Genomic DNA, 20,314 nt, shown 5'->3' with positions numbered 1-20,314 from the left:
TGCATAATTCATAAGAACACCGACGTGTGTCCGAAGCAATAATCTCGAACGTACGTAAATGACCGAGTCGGTTAGAAATCTACGAGCAAGCAAGCCGAGCTCGATGTCGTGTATCAATAATCTTGAGAGACCGTCCAAACGAATCAAAATCACCACTAGGAGTGTCCTTCGATGCAAATCGATCTCGTCCAGAAATTTCTCTCTCTCTCTCTGTTTTTCTTTTTTCTTTCTCGCTTACTTTTACCGATATTTTAGTGATGCATTCTGAAAAATCCCCGTGTAATTTTATTGTTCTCAAGAGGAAAAGCGTGTTATTCCTGAAAGTAGCTACTTTTACGATTGCTATTATGTAGATAGCAATCTACAACGAAGGACAGGTAAAAAGAAGGCGGAAAATAAAAAAAAATAAAAATGAAAAAATTCATGGACTAAAGAGGGAGAAAAAAATTCACAGGAACCCTCGCATTTCCTGTGTACGTTCACCTCTTCTACGCGCCCGAGTGTGTATGAATGTACAATAACAATATATAGGTAGGTGTGTGTATATATATATATATGTATGTATAGGTAGGTGGTCTCTCGGCAGGAGATATCACGTACGCATCGCCTTGGCCTCCTAACATATGCGATCGTTCGTTCGCGCATTTCCAACGGCAGGTTCGCGATGACGAGGTGTTTCCATTTACTCGATCGATCATTCCTTGCGTAACAGAATCGATATGCGCACGGTCGTAAACCTTCCAACAATGTAACCGCCAACAGGATCCTAAACGCTTCGAAGGAGATGATTGATCGATAAATGAACTATGGATGGATCGAGGAACGTACAGTAAGCTCGGTGAAAGGAAGCCACGCATTTATGGTAGGTTAATTCATATTATCTTTTACAAGTAGAGAAAGATACTCAACTTACTTTGTTTCGCGAATAGACTTGGAGAACGTCAGCCCACCATCTCGTTTCCTCTCGACACGTGCCCTTAACAAAGGTGACACCTTCGGGGGAGGTCACGGCCAGGCTGTAAGGATGCCCAGTGATGTCCTCCGCAGCTGCCACCTCCAGCACTCGTGTCATGTCGATTCGCGCTTGTGGCACAGTTTCTGGCTGCAACAGAAAGAAAAGACATTGTAGGATTTATTAGATTTAGAGTCTCATTCGTAATCTGTTAGCGTTTGAAAAACAAGAGATAAGATTCTTAAAAAGGTAAACATGAACAAGAAGAATATATCGCTACGATCTTTCTCTCGAATAGGAAATTTGTTGAAAAATTTGACAAACAAGAGAATCGACTTTTCTTCCAAGTCTGAATATCTCAGGACTTCTCTATTCTTTTTTTTTTTTTTTTAACATCGACGTTGTTCGATGTCAAGAGGTCCTCGAAAGGTTTATCAACGATTATGCCCGCCCACTTTGCGCGAAAGGGCTCGCCTCTAGGATCTCAACGTAAATCTCTACTTGCTCGTCGTTAAACAGCCTTTGCGTAGCTAAGAATTTCGAATAGCCTGAAAGCACATCCCCATTGCCATCGCCATTGGCCGGCCTAAGCATCGGTCGCTCGTTAATAATCCTCTAAGTGGCATTCATGGCACCTTGCACGTCCTTCGTACCTTCTTCTCCTTCTCTTCCTTCTCCTCCATCTCTTTCACCCTTTCGCTCGATTTGCCTCGGCTCAACGAGTCCGTCGAGAGACTCTTACGACGCATCACGATGACTCTCCTCCTCTCCCCCCTTCTTTCCTTCTTTTTTATGGTTTATATCGTTCCGTTGATGTATCCGCTCGTGAATCACGCCAAACTTAGCTCTCGAGTGGAAACAAGAATCAAAGAGAGAGAGAGAGAGACGGGGGGGGGGGGAGGGTGGAAGGCAGAAGAAAAAGTCGTTCGCGAAGAATCGATTTGGAGAGAAGAAGGAAGAAAACTTTTCAATTAGAAAACTTTTTCTAAATAAGTCTTTCGGAAGTTTTAACGAATGATGGGATCGATGAAAGTAAATCGAAGAGACAAGTTTACGAATTCGAAATTTTCTACAAGAAAATAAACTGGTTGATTACAAAGTAATGAGTTATATATACATCACTCTTTTCTCTCTCTCTCTCTCTCTCTCTCTTTCTGCGTTATTTCTTATTATTTGCGGCGCGGCTATAGGAGATCGAATAGAAGAATGAGGAAAATGGGTTACGGTGGCCGCAAGATTAATGTGGCACCTGCTTGCAATTATACGCGAGCACTCACACGTACTCGATTGCGCGCGCGAGCAGGACGCACAACTCCCGCTCATGCACACATACACACATACGCACACGCACACGCACGCACACGTGTCGCTATGCGTACCATCCATTCTTGTTCCGAGCGTTGGCTCGTTTATCCGCAGGTACTCGGGCCCAAAGAGATGCTACAAAGTTCTTCTACGAAGAAAATCTTAAGCCGTAGAGTCTAGTGCTTATCGCAAAGCATCCAAAGGAATGGCGCACAAATCGTGCCCGAGCTCGGAGGTAGGTGACACATCAGTAAATATGTTGGTTAGGATAGATAGGGCCTAGTATCCTATAGCAAAGGAGAACTAGAGAGGGTTTTGAAACGATACGTTTCCTAGTCAGCTTTGCGGTGACTTTTGCTTGGGCGTGTCATGAGTATGCGTGTACAACGCAAACACGCACATCAATAGAATAAGGGGGGAAGGTGGGGCACGAAAAGCAAAGGTTTTTCGCCTCAACGGATATAACTTCTTTAATTGTTTTTCTCGTTGCAATGAATGAGGTTTTTTTGTTTGCGGCACGGCGCGACAAGAGAATCGAACGGCTTGCTTTCTCGAGACAATCGGGGTCTCTCGAGCGGAAAGAAACCAACGACAGAATGGGCCGAGCGTTTATTTGCTTATTAATGTTTCCGCGAAAAAAGGTTAATGCAAAATAATAAACGTGTTTTGCGCTCGCGTTAATGAAATTGAAAGGATCTTTTCTGTCTTTCGACTGAAGTAGCTAATTATTAGGCGAAATGATTCGTTACGGAGGAATCTCCCTGGAAATAGTCCTTCGTCCGGTCGCAAAATGAATAATTATTCATTAAGTGTTTGTTCCCTTTGGCTGCGAGAGACAGAAAAGTGGTGTATATCGAATTATGGATCGCGTGCGTTCTATCTTGATGCCTAATTAAAAGCAATGTTAGAAAGAGAGAGAGAAAGAGTGTGTACACTTGGCAGATACGTAGCTTAGCTACGAATAAATGCACCGGATGCCGCGTTCCTCGCACTGTTCCAAGCATTCGCGTCCTCTCTCCTCATTTATTTGTTCCTTTTTCTCTTATCCCATCCCTTCTCTTAGAACATCTTTTTCTTTAGCTAGGGGAGCTGCTATAGCGCCAATATCTTTCTCTTTGTCGCAAAAGAATGTGAGCAAATACGTTGTAAGTCAATTATTTTACCACGACCAATTTCATGCAATTATGCGATCGGCACTCGCGCGTACGCACTTTCTCATTCCACGAGATCTTGTCTCTACTTTTTTTTGCGCACGGCTCAACATCTCATCCGAGAATAAAGATGAAGCTGGAATATCCACAGTATAAGTCGTTTTAACGGCTCGAGAATATCTATCGTAGAAACTACATAGTTGTGTTGTTTCCTCTGCCTTTACAAATTTTCTTGCAATTCAAAAGAAATCATTTATTTGTTATCCTCGTAATCGGATACTTTGATTTGCATATCACACCGAGATCGTTAATAAGGCGCACATTAGCTATTGCCTCGTGGATCGTTCGCACGATATCGTAGCTGGCGCCATAATGACACTCGAGTTAATTACATTTACGATAACGCACGATGTTTCCGCAAACGGAGTGTAATTATGGAAAGGTCCTATGGGTTTCTCAGATAGAAGGGGAGAGACAAGAAGAAAGAGAGGCGTCTGGTTTCTTACCGTCTTTGACGCGGAGATAAGAATCGTCAAATCGTAAGGCGTGTGTTATCTCATGTTGAAAAAGTAAAGCAAATAAAAGGGAAATAGAGAGAGAGAGAGAGAGAGAGACAGCTGTTAGAATTATAAAGGCCCGACACAGCTTGGTCTACCCGTGAAGAACTCTCCACGCGACACCAGGCCGTGTGGCATTAATTCAAAGTCGAAACGATTAATAAGCTACGGCATTCTCAAGACGTTTACCGTTAACTCGGCACATGTATGGTCACGTTTTGTTTCTTCGTGCGCGATAATCAAAGCATATATGCGCGCGCGCGTATGTTGCAGCAATTACGCCCACAAAAGCACGCGACTTGCGAACCTTAATTTCTTGTCGAACGTCTACTACGTGCTCTTTCTTCCAAGAGTGAAAGAATATCAAGAAAGGAGATAGAAAGAGAGAGAAAGAGAGAACGAGCGAATGTATTACTCGTGATAAATTAGATTCATCGGAGCAAGCTTTTGAAAATTCGCGCGTTCTCCACGATGGCGTGTGTGGGACGACGAGTGGCGTATTGTTCGACGATATTTCGAGCCAATGAAAAATATAAAAGGCTATGACGGAAGTTTTGCAAAGAACATCGACGACGTGTGCCCTATTTTTCGAATTATAATTTGCGCGATATAAAGAAGGATAAGTTAGCGGATCGAGAGAAAGTAACGTTACAATCATCAAAGCGAGTAGTACGCAGGCGTAGTATGCATATACATTTGTATGTATGTATGTATGTATGTATGTAGGGGTATTATGGCGGCACGCGCACTGGGATTCGAATCGTCTCGCGGGAAATTACAAAGACCTCCTCTGTCGAGGAGTCGTTAAATACGAACGATATGTCGCGAGGAGAGTGATCGACGACGAGCCGTCAATGTGGGCGACGGGGCATAAGGAAAGGGGAACAGCAAATTACGTAAAATAAAACGATACGTGAATTGTTTTAAAGACCGAACAATAGGACCGTTGTAAATTCGTCCGGAGAAGAGATGGGAAGGAGAAGAAGGCTTTTCCGGGTTCCAAGAGAAATCGTTCGACATTTCTCGAGGTTCGTCGATGTACGGACACATAAACACACACACATCGATCCTTTCGATCGATAATTACTAATTAGCTTGGTCGTCGATAGATCGTTGAGATCGTGCTCGGCCTCGAACAAAAGGACATACTCGAGATCGGGATAATAAAAGAAACGGCAATGGAGTGTCGATGTTGAGAGAGAATTTGCTGTTGAATAAAACTCGAGCAGTATTTTTGGGGAAAAAGAAAAAAAAGGTTGGAGAAGGACTAGCGTGTGCGAGTGAAAGAGAGAGAGAAAGATAAAAAGAGAGAAATTCACAGAGGGAGAGAGAAAGACAAATAGGACTAGAAAAACGAGACAGCGTTGAGATTACGCAAGAACAGGAATATATCGAGGTTCGATAGATATGTATACGTAAAATGTACGTATACATACCTACGAGATACTTACGTATCTTGCGCTTAATGCCATTAGTCGAGGATACGAACACGTACCTCTACGTATTGCGTGATGTACCACGAGCTCACGATTTCTTCTCACAGATGCACGGACAATATTCGTTTCAAAGTTCTTACTAGACGCGAGACTACTTTTCTTTTTCTTTATGTGTTTTTTTTTTTTTTTTTTTTTTTATATATTTCACTAGCTTCACTCTCTTGGCGTAATTCTCTATGACTAACTTTCACTCAGCATAGTTATATCAGTCGAGCGTGCAACGTCTTCCATCGTCAACGACAACGATCGCAGATGTCCTTCCATCGATAATCACCGTATTGTTCCATGTAAATTTCATTTCAAATTAATCGCCGTAAACACGTCGATTACGCGATCACGAAAATTATGCTCTTTCATGAAAATTTGCAATACGCGTAATTTCAGTTGGGGGAAAAAGCCGCGTCACTCTAAAGACTCATATTAATTTCGATACTAAGCCTCGTGCATTCTTTCTCAGCGACGATCCTAGTTGCTCCTTTACGTGTTGCTACAAAAGAGAGAGAAAGAGAGAGAGAGGGGGAGGGGGAGGGGGAGAGAGAGAGAAAGAAGCGTTCGTACACGTCCCATCCCCCGTGCATAATTATAGAGTCGGTGCGAGATTGTAAGTCGTTGTGCAAGGCCTGGGCGAGGCCACCGCATAGAATATTCAAGACTCTTAGTTTCTTCTAATAGTAAATATTATTATGCTAAGTGCAGTCGTTGTCACGCCCTCCTCTCCCTCCTTTGCCTCTCTTGTCAGATATTCATCTTCTTTTCCATTTCCCATACGCATACCTCTACCATAGGTATATATACCTACTACGTTAGTTCCCTTTCGAGCGAGAAGATGGGCGCAATCTTAGAGCGCGAGTAGAAATAAAATTTCATTTGTTGTTAATTCGTATTATTTCATTAATTAAAATGACGTCTATCTCATGAGAAGTAATGGACCGTTCAGGGGATAAGACAAAAGATTGCGTTCTGTGGTGAATAACACGCGACAATGCTACGAAAAGAGAGAGAGAAAGAGAGAGAGAGAGAGAGAGAGAATAATAAATTAAAGAAGAGATTTATGAAAAATTCACGAGGATAAAGTACCGCACAGAATTTGCGGATCGGTACGGTGCGGCGGCACCTGCGAGCTAGGGATAACGCAGAGAAGAAGTTGGAGAAGGCAAATTCTACACAAATCTACGATCGTACGGCGCGTTCTTCGCTCGTAAAGATAACGATCGTCGTTACGAAGGTGTCGTAACTGCGTCATGTCGTTAACCGAGGCCTTACTTCGTGATCTCTCCTTTTCGATAGGCTCGACCTTCGATCCGACGATAAATTCCTGACTGTTTCCCTTTTACCATCGACGATGACGGTAAGCCTTCAGAAAGATCCCCCTTACGTACCTGCCACCACCATCTATTGAACAACCCTCTCTATACTATTATTTTCCTTTATTTTTCCTTTTAAAAAGTTGCGATTTGTCGTCTCGACGTCTACCAATCTCCAACAAAAAATTCGAAAAATATCAAAGAAGAAGAAGAAGAAGAATGTCTTTGAAAGATCGAATCGAAATACGACGAGAAGAGCGAGAGTAAAGAGGAAAAGGTAAAAGGGCAGTTTGGTCACGAGTTTAAAGATAAGTAACTCGACAACACGAACTCTGTGTTGCACTGTGTTGCAACGTGGTGCACGGGCTAGCATTGCTACTGGACAAGAAACTAGCGGTAATAACGCTTTACAGTTTTCCTTCTCTTCTTACTCTTCTTTCTATTTTGTTTCTTTCTTTTTTTTTTTTTTTTTTTTTTTTTTTTCAATCGACTCAACGAAGGAGAAGCAAGCAACCTCTTACAGTTCAGGGCGCTTGTTGAGAGAAGTTCCATATTAGGACTCTTGCTTCTTGGTCTGCCAGGATGGGAGCTATTGAGACGTAGTTACTCTTACTTATCCTGTCGGTAACAGGAAGGAAGGAAGGAAGGAAGGAAGGAAAGAAGGAAGAAAGAAAGAAAGAAAGGAAGGAAGGAAGAAGATGCAGGACGTCGTTTCGAAGCTCCGCGAAGAATCGAGCAAAGGGCTTTTATTTCGTTTGACCGCGCGGAGAACGAAGAAGAAGTAAAATCGAGCAGAAAAAGAGGGAACGAGTGGGAACTAGAGGGAAAGAGAGTCTCGGGCCCTCGGGATGGGATGTCCGTAATTTTCTAACTCGAGGGATATCTTCCCTCCGGACGACCAACCCAACCGAATTCCATAGAAGGACGTAATGGACCGGCGCTAATGGGAAGCTTCGAGTTTACAAGACCTTTCCTCTCTTGGCCATCGTACAGCGAACAAAGTCGAATCATTCTACGTTATCTTTGGAAAAGGCATAAAATGCGTTCTTCGTCCGTCTTTTTTTGCCATACTCGTATTACGAGCGCGCGTGCACGCATGCACGGGGAAACGAGCAGAAAATATACGAAGGAAACGGGCAATTCCTCTCTCTCTCTCTCTCTCTCTCTTTCTCTCGCTAACTCTTGCTCTCGCTCTCTATGGCGTCGTTAGGAATCCTGTTTACTTTAATTCCAAATGACAAGAATCGAAGTAAAGACCAGTGGTTCGTGTTTCGTAATATCTACTTGCTTACTTTGGCGTAAGCGCTCGATTATGTTCGTAAGACATGAATTTCCTTTTCCTTTCTATTCCTATAGCAACACCATTTTTTCCATCTTTCGGTATTTTCTTTTGAAAAATCGCGAAATATTAGCCGTTCCTTTTTTACGACGCACTTCAATGTATGCTAATTGGTAGATCGGAAGTATCGTGATATTTTACTGTCCACCACTCAATATCTCGTTTGTACGAGGCATTCAGAATGCCGAGCTTGGAATCAGCTTTCTGAAAATTGAAACCTATCGAGAGAGAGAACGTTTGAACAGCGGTGGGAGATAAGCTCGTTTTTTCAACTTCCTCCTACCCCAATGCAACTTAATTGATCGGCGGATTAGCTGTAAGTCCCCTTGGATCGATAAACGACTCGATATAACCGAATTGCCCGCTCGTTGAATTTGCATTTATATACGTTGACACGATAAAGCTAACTTTAATTTGAATTGAGTAGTAAAAGTGACTGAATGACTCTTTAAACTTTTACTTTTCGATCATTTTGGTTACGCATTTAAATGACCAACCAACGAAATGATTCGATTAGCGATCAAAAAGAAAAGAACGATGCTAAATTTGTTCCCGGAAAATAACTCTGTAAGATTGTCTTCTTCTTTTGGTATAAAAGATGCCGGTCCTAAGCGTTTTCCAACGATATGCGCCCGATTACCGAGAACAAGACCGGAGTTTCTTGTTTCCACCGCAAGATGCAACAAGCTTAGTCCGCAACCGATGATGAGGATGGCGTATTACGGCGGATACAACTCCTCCCTGTACCACTCGTAAGAACAAAACCAATCCTATGGATGGCGGAGCGTCTTCTATTTCTGCCTCGCATTCATCGACTTTACGACGACGCATGAACGAGATCGGCCGGATGTTTACGGCCGCGAAGTCGCTCTACTTTGATTGTTTCGCATCTTTGTCTTCTTCATCATCATCATCATCATCATCATCATCATCATCATCATCATCTTCTTCTTCTTCTTCTGCTTCTGGTCTATTGGTTATTGCCTAAGGCAGAGCAAAAACTTTCTCTCTCATACGACCATTCGCAAGAATACTTGTCCATGGAAAAATCTCCATTTTGCGTATCGACTGGTCTAAAAGTATCTAAGGTAAGAAAAAAAAAAAAAAGAAAAAAAAAGAAAAAAAAGTGAAGAAACATTCGCACGCTCGTCAAGATCAAGGGCAATCTGAAAACGATACTTGAGAGACGTGGGGCTTGTTCGAAAGAGAAGGAAGTAAGTAAGGCGCGGACCGCAAGTCGATCAAACGATACGAGCAGCGGAATATCTTCTAGCTGACGTGCCTTTTTTATTATCCTTACATGTTAGATCAAAGGTATCCCCCCACTCCATGGAGGTAACCCTCACACTACGGATATGATCGAATTGCAAAAGACCGCAACAACTCGAACGTGCCGAAAAACCTTTGGAGAAAGATTATTCGTTGGTTGTTCGTTCTTCTTCTCGCATTAAATTTTACGCATTATATTTGAAATGTAGGAAAAAAAGAATATTATATGACGAGTTGGAAAGCGTTAGAAACAACTACAAATTCACTATCATTGATATAGTACGTTTAACATTTCCGATAACCATAATTTCTTAGCTATTACAAGCCGCTATTTTGCCGCTTTAGAAAGGTAATTCGTTTGCTACAAAGAAAAATATTTTACTCGTTGAAATATCCCGAGGTAAACTCGTCGAATCGATACCAAGTTTTTCTTACACGATTTACGACCGATCGTAATAATATTATTATAATAAGGCTCGAACGTGCGAGTTAATTAACGCAATAGAACTTAAATGAAATTAATTTCATCTCGTAGAAGAGAGCAGTGGGTCTAATTGTAAATAAAGAAACGATAAGAGAAAGAAGAGAGAAAGATGATAGAAATAAGAAGAAGAAGAAAAAGAAGAAGAAGAAGAAGAAGAAGACTAAGGAAGAAATGGAGAATGAGAATCGAGGGACACCTCGTTCGCTTCCACCCTTGGGCCTCCTTCTTCTCTTCTTTACATCAAAACACGCCGACCGCCGTAATTTTCCGCTCGTACACACGATTAGCCGTTAATAATTCATGCTCGCGTACGTATATACGTACTGTTACCGACTAATCGAATGCGAGGAGGACGTCGATCGTCCGGACGAGAACTCACGAAGGAACAACACGAACACAAAGTGCTCCGCCTTCTTGGCAGCAGGATACCCAGAGATATGAAGAAAAGGAGAGAAAAGGACGAGGAAGAGAGTGCACTTTCACGGCTGCTCTTGCGGGACATACGATCCTCGTAATAAATCCAACTCTTTGCTTTTCTTTGCCATCTTCCTCTTATATAGAAGGTGTACACACACACACACACAGAGAGAGAGAGAGAGAGTATCTCTTTCTTTTCCTTTACCGCTTGGCTCCTTCTGCCCCATCTACCCCCCCCCTCCCCCTGCCCATCTTTCTCTTATTTTTCAAGTCGAACGATCGATCGCAATTATTCGCTCTATTCGCAGGACGAATCGAACTAAGAACGTTATTGCCGCTTCAAGCGGCATCTATTTTCCAATCTTTTTCTTTCATTTATCATCCTTTCGCACTATGTTAAATGATATCATTGATCTAAACATAGAAAAAATATCTTTTTGCATTAGGTAAGACAATTGGAAGGACGTTTGATGATCATTTCTAACAATATTACGATTCTTAATAATTGAAAATGTATTCGAAACGCGTCAGTAGTTTGTATACAATCACGATGATTTCAATAACGGCAATTATTTACATTCAACTAACGATTACGAGGAACAACAGGCTCTGATCTCGATAAAATTGATCATTCGATTGGAATGTACGTAATTCAGTTGCAAGAAATGATATCTGTCGTTTGCGAAATAGGAAGAGGAAAAAAGAAATAGAAGGATGAAAATGTGCCTTCTTCTTAACGTTCACCAAGCTACTTTATCTGGCTACCGTGATTCCAATGATTAGATGAGACAAAAAAAAAAAAAAAGAATAAGATTCTTCCTTCGGTTTCTCTTCCGTTTTTCCTGGTCGTTAGCAATACGGCAAACTATCGTATTTTGCGGCTCGAAAACCAATAATCGAGCTTACGCCTCAGCGATTATTGGTCTCTCTTCTCTGTGTGTCCTTTTTCCTTGGTCTCTTTCAAATCGTTTTAGTCTTTTCTCTATCCGTCAAATCGTCCGTCGATTGGCATACTCTGCAATCTAGGATGTCGATTACAAGCCTCTCGAACAAGGAGTTCCTTGTTATTATAAATTCGCTCGGCTCGTTCCTCGCAAAAGTACAAATTCCGATTCTGGCACGCGGCTGGCTGCCAGGATAAATGGTAATGGGCTTGGTCGGTTGAATGGTCGGTACACCGTATAATAGCCTCCTGCTTCTGCTTCTTCTTCTTCTTCTTCTTCTTCTTCTTCTTCTTCTACTCCTTTCTTCTTCTCTTCTGTTTCTCTTGGTTGTTGCTGCTTTTTGTTTTTTTTTCCCCATTCTGCTTCTTACATCGGGTCGTTTCAATTCCACGGCTACACGTACGTTACTTCCAGGTTCTTCGTAGGAAGTAGAACGATATTAAAAGGATTTCCATCTTTAGTCAGCTGGGATCGACGATCGTTCGAAGGATCGCATTCAAACGATCGAAAGGAAGTCCTTTTAAAGGTTCTCTCTCTCTCTCTCTCTCTCTGTATCGAACGATAAGTGGAAATAACGTTAAAGCCGATACGTTCCGATAACGTTTTCCGAAGAATGATAGTAGGTCCTCGTATGAAGAAAGAGAGAAGGGCTTTTCCATTACAGACCCTCGTAAAATGATAATAATAATAATAATAATAATAATAATAATGAAAATAATAATAAAAATAATAATAATAATAATAATAATCGAGCGCGTGCGAGAGATGGTCTCGCGAAGAGAGCCCGGCGCGATCTTAGCTCGTAAAACGTTCTCGCGAGAGAAGAGGGAGCATGTACGTATAATCCGGTACGATTTATCTGCCGAACGAGTTAGCGATCCGATACGCGAACATTGGCATAAACAGAGATTTATGTAACTTTACGGCGCGGTAGATTACGAAATACGACTTCGTGATCGAACGACAAGTCGCGAAGAGTCTCTCCTCTCTCTCTCTCTCTCTCTTTCTTTCATTCTTTCTTTCTTTCTTTCTTTACTTCCCTCTCCGGTGTTCAAGGCAATATATTTGCGAGTCAAAACTGGTGTGTCATTTTTAAATAGAAATTTTTTAACGCGACCCCTTCCAACATTTATAACTATAAATTAACGTCGCATTACATTTCTGATTGAGAGAAAAAAACAAACAAACAACAAACAAACAAAAATATTAGACGCTAATTCTACGACATAGATTCGATGTAAGTAGCAGTGTATAAGATAAATATCGAGTGAAAGTGGACCTCCCAACCTTTTACGAGGGTCAATACGCTCGACAGATATTTTCTGTAAATGGTAACCGGAAGAATGAAGACGGCAATCTCTCTCTCTCTCTTAAAAACAAGGTGTATCGGGCCGAAGAGAAAAGTGGGATTTGCGGTGCAATGCTTCGAAATAAGAAAGAACAAACAAACAAAAAATAAAAAAAAAAAATAAGAGAGAGGAACTTCATTGTCTCGATGAAATCGTAAATACTTCAAAGGAGAAGGTAACATCGGCTGGCTCCTCTTCTTTACTCGTCGAATCCAAAAGGTCCTGGGTAACTACTCGTCCGAAAGGATGTTATCTTCCAAAGAAACAAATCGAACAATACGAATACAATTCTTCTTCAAAACAAAAATCACCAAAAAGATATCGCCGCGTCGAGGAGAAGTTTAGATCAGTTTCGAAAAAAAAAAGGGTTCAACAAAACTTCAATTAATATTTTCATATGTTAAGTCTGATTTTGCACTCGTTCGTTCGTTCGTTCGTGTTCGTTCCCTTTTAATTCGATACGTTTCGCGATTCGTCGTTCTTTCATAAAAGAAGGATTAATAAGTTTATTTGAGATGGAAGAAGGACGGAAGGAGACTCGCTTGGAATCGTCTTGACGGTCGATTAATCACGAGAAAATGAACGGATATTTGAGACTCTCCTCCGATACCGAGATTTATTCGTAGATTTAACGGCGCAGATAAGTCCGCTCATTTTCCTATGATTAATGACAGCCGTCGTTGAGCATTCCACCCGGCAAACTTATCTCTCCTTATACCTACCCCCTCCCCACTACCCTTCCCTCCCCTCCCCCTGCCCGCCCCCTCCCTCTCTCTTTCTCTTCTTCTTCTTCTTCTTCTTCTTCTTCTAACATCGATGTGAATACGATGGAAATATACATTATCATCTTTTCCGTTTCAAATGAACGAACCTACATTTTCAAATTGCTGAAAATTCGTTAGAGTGATTCGTTAATAATCAGAAAAGTTGCAATATATCACTGATCGCGAGCTCAGTTTATTTTTTTTTTTCTTGTTGTTGACCTTTTTCTTTCTTCTTTCTATCTTTTTTTTTTCTCTTCTTGTTATTCTTATTCTCGAAGGAGAGTGGTATATGACCCTCTTAATGAAGTCCGACAGACATTGCCGAGCGAATGCGCGCGAAGCCGCTGGAGCATGGTGCAAGTATCATCGTGTGGTGATTGTAAAGGACACCATGTAAGCAGGAACACCGTAACCGACTCGTTACCGGCTCGTGCTATTCGATATAACGAGAGAGTAAGCTAAGCTATGGAAATAATATGCCAAGAAGAGTGGGTCTGTCCGATGGCACAAGAGGAGCTTTCTTTTTTTATTTTATTTTATTTTCTTCAATTTTCTTAGCTTTCGCTTTGTGACACGAAATTATGGCTAAGATCCTTGTAAATATCTACGTTGGTTCGTTCAATGATCGAAAAAGGTACAAACGATATTAGTTAGAGAGATGAGTGTTTCTTGTAATTGTAAGAAACTAAAGACGGTTAAGATCATAACTCATCGAATCGAGTCGAATCAAATGAAAGCGAAGAGAGGAGGAAGACCGAGTGCCGAGTGAAGCCAATTGAGAAAGGACAGAGACAGCTGGTGCCGTTGCTCGTTCCTCTAATTGCATCTAATTAGATTAGAAGCTCGCTACACTCGTTGTCCGGCACCGCGTTGATCTGAGGTACGACCTGTGTTAATCAGGATGCCGGCCAGGTCGTTCTCGATCGATTCTCAAATTAGATTGCGGCAAAGCCTAGCTCTGCTTTTAATCTATGTATGTATGTATGTATGTATGCATGCATGTATGTATGTAATGTCTATAGCGATTGCTGTATATACAGGTTTTATGTACACGTAGAAGAAACGCGCAGGTATCTATTGGCGTTAATTGAAAGGTCGAATGGGAAAGCCAATTACGAAAGAGATCTATCGTCCTCGACACTTTTCTCGCTGAAAGTATCTTCTAATTGTTCGAATTTCCTTCGAGCTTGAGAATGATCGGTAAAAATTGTTAAATAGTTCGTACAAAATTTACAAACTCATCAATCATTGAAGCAAATTTGTGAGGGTGTGTTGTTTATTGTAAACTCGAGGAGGAAGAGGAGGAAGAGGAGGAGGAAGAGGAGAACGACGACGAAGAAGAAGATGATTTTTCAAAAATTTTCCAAGCGCATTCCATCGTCGACGTATGCAAATCCCTGAACCCTTTTAATAGTCACGCTTCCATGAGCGTTTCTCCAATAGCCGTCAGGGCGTTTATCGATGCCGATACGCCGACAATTCACGACTTGACAAGCCACTTAACTCGGACTACTTATCCGGGGTTCGCTACGTCAACGAGCAATGGGAAGACGAATGGCGGAAGGAGCCGTCCATCTTTCAAGCAAACGTGCTTTTTCCAAAAAACCATACGACGCGTCTTGTCGTCTTTTTCATTACTTTTGGAGAAGGTATGAAAGGTAAAATGAATTGAAAAAATGAAGAAGAAGAAGAAGAAGAAGAAGAAGAAGAACACAAAATAAGTGCATCCTGACTAAAAGTTGAGACAGCTCCTTTCGTATCCTCGCGTGTGCTTCGCATTCAAACACCTTCGCTTGGTGTAATTTAGAACCCGTTTGGAGCCCACGGGCAAGGCACCCTTTCACCCAACTCCGCCTCAGATATTTCGTGTAGCATCTGGTCCACAGAAAGAGGGAGGGAGGGAGGGAGCGAAAGTGAGAGAGAAGGAGAAAATCTGTTCCATGGCGACCAAATAAAGGTGAGAAATTACCGGCTGCTTTTGAAAAAATAAGACGCGCCATTGGCAAAAATTCTTCGTGTCTCTTATCGTCCTTGAACGTGCCTCTGAACGGCCTTGATAACTTTTGGGAATCCTTTCAGATGAGCCAGGCGTTATTATTTTTTTCAATGAATCTAATGACAAAGATACTGAAAACAAACACTATTTACATTAGAGGAAAGCTTTTTAAATAGCAGATTCAGGAATGATAGGTAAAAACCTGTAGCAAAAACAAAGATAGCAATGCGTTATCAGAAATATGTGTACGCATACGTCTGGCATTGTAGGAAAGGTTCAGACAAGAGATCAATTTGCATGTCACTGATAGGAATCCCATTCGACTTAGCGAACGTTCGTTCGGCAAACAACGACGACGACGACGACGACGACGACAACGACGACGAAAACGACGATAGGCACGAACCGGTACTGAGGAATGACGGAAGCGGCAAATAGTTAGAGACAAACGATACGATATCTCCGTACAAGACTGCACCCAAACGGGTAATCGCTTTGAGTAAGGAATAGTACCAGTATTACAAGTCGATCTTTCGATACTACGTTCGTTCTGACGAGAAAGGAAAACTTCCTTGTCTCTCTCCTGTATGCCATGAGATGTGGCTCTCCTCGAATACACAGTCGTCCACCCTTGTCAATTGAAACCGAGTTGATACATTTGTCATTTTTTTCTCGCATAACATTTAAAGATTAATCGACAAAGAGTGATAGATTACAATTAATATATATATATTATAAATAATAATAAAGTTTATTTTAATTTACTTTAATCAGAAAAACTAATGAACAAATGATGCTCGCGTGATTTCTATAATGGTTGTGTAAAAAAAAAAAAAAAAAAAGAAAAGAAAAACGAACAAAGTTGATTTGTATTATTTCGCTCGGTAAATGCTTGTCAATTTGGACAGTGAAGAGGAGAAGGAGGAGGAGGAGGAGGAGGAGGAGGAGGAGGAAGAAGACGAAGCGAATGTCGTTGCCGGAGAACGACCTTCCTCAGAACTATTATTATTGATAATTGCGTCTGTATATAACGCCTCGTCTTGAGAGAGAATAACCGATCCCAACCAACCACCTTCTTCTTCTTCTTCTTCTTCTTCTCCTTCTCCACCGTGGCTCGGTGGATCGGCCGCAAATGAACGAGGGGAACAATACGACAGAGCAGGATGTGTCTGGAGGAAAATGATAAACAAAAACACAACAGAGCGGATAGAGGTCGACCAGTTTTGCCGGTGGGTCGGTCGGTCGGTCGGTCGGTCGGTCGGTCGGTCGTCGTCGGTGAATCGAGTAGAAAATTCGATAGAAGAAGAAGACACGCCTCGTTATATTTCATGCGCGAGATTCCCTTTTAAACACGATGAGAGAGAAAAAAAAAGAAGAAAGATAGATACGGCGAAAGTAATCGTCCTTTAAAACCATTTTAATTAAAGTAAAAAAAAGAGATCCAATTAAAAGATTTACATTCCGGTGTTGTTCCCTTATCGAGAAGAATATCTTAGAAAATATTCACCAGACATTCGTTCTTTTCGTTAAATTCCATTTAAAGGTTTGCTCGAGGGTAACCCCCCCTCCCCTCTTCGTAACGAGATGAAGGAAGGAAGGAAGAAAGGAACGCTCATAATTCATATGTCGCCACACGCCACACAGTGCTTCCAAATCCCAAAAACGAAGGCCAACCTCGGCCTTCCTTCCTCCTAAGTTTTCTTTTATATTTTTACCTATAGGAATACGTTTAATGAACTCTCTTTTTCAACCATCATTTGTTATGGATAAGTGTTTGTATGCATACCTTTAAATTATTAGTTAAAACTTGAGTGTAGAGAACATCGCATTTGTGACTCGTTCTGTACCACGAAAATGACGGTCAATTTTAAACGCGTAAAGTGCAGTTAATATTTGTTGTTCGATTTAAACATATGAATATGAAATCTTCGTCTGGTAGTAAATACAATTGAATTAGGTTTTTCAAAATTAATATAAATAACAAATGTAGTTGCTAATGGAGAGTAGATTGATGTGTTTTTTCGTCAATTTTATTTGTTAACAAAATAATATCAGATTCATAATCAGCAAACCCCAATTGACCCCAAATATTTATTTTTCAGACAGTCAAAGAACTTCATTTTTTGACCACTTTATCGGGATTTGGGACCACTATGCGCCGTCGTCGTCGTCGTCGTCTCGTTTACACCTGTAATAAATTATTCAAGAGTGCGACTTACATCGGATTAAAGTACTACAAATTACTACCACGTTTTTAACAAGCCAGTTTGTTGTATCAATTGTTGTTACGAACGATGAACTATACTTTTTTTCAAATGAAATGTATTCTCCATTATTAAATGTTATTAAAAAGAAACGCACTGTATATGAGAGAAATGATTATTCGTAGAACGTTAGAAAAGGATAAACGACAACTTATTGTTAGTCGAACTCATAAGAAGACAATTAAATGGCCGTCATATTTCAACTGGTTCCCTTGGGATGGATTTGAGTGGACGAAAATTACCCAGACCGCCTAGGGTGTCCATTATTCCCAGATAATTACATACCTCTCCCCGAGGAATTTTCGAAATGAGTTTTTGCCCCGCTCTCCTTAGGGATGGGACGACTATCGGTTTCGAGTCTCCGCTTCTTTTCGTCATTGGCGTCGATAAGTCCCTTCTCCCCCTCTCTCTCTCTCTCTTTTCTTTTACGGAATGCACAGAGGAAAAATGTCGAAAGAATTTCGAGATGGAACGTATCTAAAAAGATTTCGTTGTAAGGTCTCTCCTTTGAATAGCGTTCGTTCTTGAAGCGTCGAATTGTCGAGAGAATGCCGAAGGAACAGCGAACATTCCGCTGTTAGAAACGCAAGGCTGTTAGAAACGCAAGGCTGCCATAGTGGCGAGAAATAATCGAGTGAAACCTAACTGGACACAGGCGTTGCACGTAAATAAACAGAGTCGTTGATCAGAGAACTCGCATACTTACTTTGGAAGTAAGTACCTATCTCGAAGCTTAAGCACCGAAGCGTGCTCCGATACAATGAATCTAAGCCAGCCATTAAACCGGTCGTTATAGTTCAAAACTCGTAGTGGCATTCATCTCTAAGCTCAATTTCAACGAGTAGTCCTCCTCCTTCGGCCTCCATCGCGTTCCATTAAATCGTAAAGGTGCAGCTTCCGTGTTCCGACTAACTGTTAACTACTACGACGACGAAGACGACGACAACAGCGACTATGCGAAAAGGGCGAACGATCTAAGCAAGTAAGAGAAAGATAGAGAGATGCAAGAGAGGTACCATTAAACCGTAGCCAACAAGCAAGCCATGCTTCGTTTAGTCTAGTTTAAAACGCTCCTTCGAAGCCTCCTCGAGATCTCCTTCGAAAGGCTGATTGCAAGCGAGCAGGTTGAACAGCTGGATAATGGAGACAGGCGTTCACATATCTCTCTGCTAACGGTAGAACTTTCTGTTATCTTTGAGTCACTTTGTGGTACAAGCAAAGACGACAAAATTTTATCGCATACGCTCACCAAACACAAACCACAAAACATATCTCGTCTTGTTCTTCCAGGAAAGCAATAAAACCATTCCTCGTTCCTAAGTATTCTTTTTAATACAATAAATGATCAATTGTAACACATGTTATTGCTTGACATACGATACCAGAGCGAAGGCAATTGCGAGTCGACAATCAAATTGGATTCAAAGATGGAATAGAATGATTGGATTTGTTACAAGAACTCGAACGCCCAGGAAATCAAGGACCACAACAGATTTCATCTTGGAATGGGCACAAGGCGCCAACGAGATATGCGTGCATGCACGCATACTACGTACACGCGTGTGCAAGAGAGAAAGACGACTGTGAGAAAAGGTGTCTCGAGGTGAACTTCTTTTGCACCACGCAAACAAGATAGTCTATTTCCTTTTTGCGAGTTTCGTGCGACCTCGCGATGGCGAGATGACGATTTCGAACTAACCACGCCTCCAAGGACCTGCTGCTGCTGCTGCTGCTCCTGCTACTTCTACTACTACTACTACTACTAGTAAGAGGACAAGCCAAGGTCGACCAATACAAAAAATACACACAACTTTACGGAATATCAGAAATACGGACTCGCGCGATTGAGATAGCCGAAAGGAATGAGACCTACGGTGGCAAAGCGATCTCCCTCAGTTGCCTTAGAAGGATAATGACAGAGATAACAGACGGAGAAAGAGAAACGACCTGTCCGATTCCCCATACACGTTCGGACTTATCTTCTTAATAACTCGAAATGACTCGAAAGAGATTAGAGACGTTTGCATCGGTCTTACAAACACAATAGGATTTCCTTCTTCGGATAGTTTGGAATATCAAATAGATCTTCGACCGGTAAAATGAGAAAAGGAAGAGAAAGAATCGTTATGGAACGAATTGTTCTCGATTGTCTTTTGACTTATGATATTTGAAACTTTGAAAACGTTCACGCGAAAGAATTTAGGGGGTTCCAAAATTACCATATACATGTGCACTTAGAAAAAGAGGACACGCAGAAAAAAGAAAGACAGGAAGGAAAAAGAACAGGGTAGGTCTATTTTTAGTAGTATGGTATGTGTTTCCCTTTGTTCCGGGAAATTGCGCATTAACTCTTTGGGACATGGTGGGATTAAAAGTGTCCCACCTTTTTGATACACCGTAATGCACGGTGGGACATTTTTAGTCCCACCTCGAAATATTATTGCAATAGCTACACATGCTCATAAGGTTTATATTTCGTCTTATTTATGCAAAACAATTTGGTTATTAATTCCTTTTTTTATGTTTTTACATTATTACATTATGTAATACCTTTATTAATGTGGAATTCGTGAAAAAAACTGGACCGGGATTCGAACCACGGATCTTTCGCTTTCCGGGCGACTGCTCTTTTAACCAATTGAGCTATCCAGGGCCCACCTCGTCTCACATTCCATCACCCCCTCTTTAACAACATACGACCCTGAATGTTCTCACAATTTTTC

At 41.4% G+C, this 20,314-nt stretch overlaps 1 protein-coding gene and 1 long non-coding RNA gene across 2 annotated transcripts in view; one reads left to right on the top strand and one right to left on the bottom strand.

Annotated features, from left to right (window-relative positions):
• Window positions 1-17,952, top strand: part of LOC149032204 (uncharacterized) — a 30,881-nt gene extending 12,929 nt beyond the window's left edge. The window contains exon 3 of the long non-coding RNA XR_016176910.1: window positions 17,430-17,952. This is a non-coding gene — a long non-coding RNA (uncharacterized LOC149032204). The remainder of the gene's footprint in view (window positions 1-17,429) is intronic.
• Window positions 1-20,314, bottom strand: part of osp (myosin phosphatase Rho interacting protein outspread) — a 69,478-nt gene that overhangs the window by 9,215 nt on the left and 39,949 nt on the right. Inside the window, 1 exon segment of the mRNA XM_015317370.2 lies at window positions 914-1,102. Coding sequence (XP_015172856.2) covers window positions 914-1,102 — 189 coding nt within the window.

Source organism: Polistes dominula, unplaced genomic scaffold, assembly GCF_049000335.1.
Source record: "Polistes dominula isolate Pdom_NZ unplaced genomic scaffold, Pdom_raw_medaka contig_33, whole genome shotgun sequence".
In the NCBI taxonomy this organism is placed as follows: Eukaryota; Metazoa; Arthropoda; class Insecta; order Hymenoptera; family Vespidae; genus Polistes; species Polistes dominula.
The sequence above is the reverse complement of the archived record's forward strand: the minus strand, read 5'-3'. Positions and strand labels throughout refer to the sequence as shown.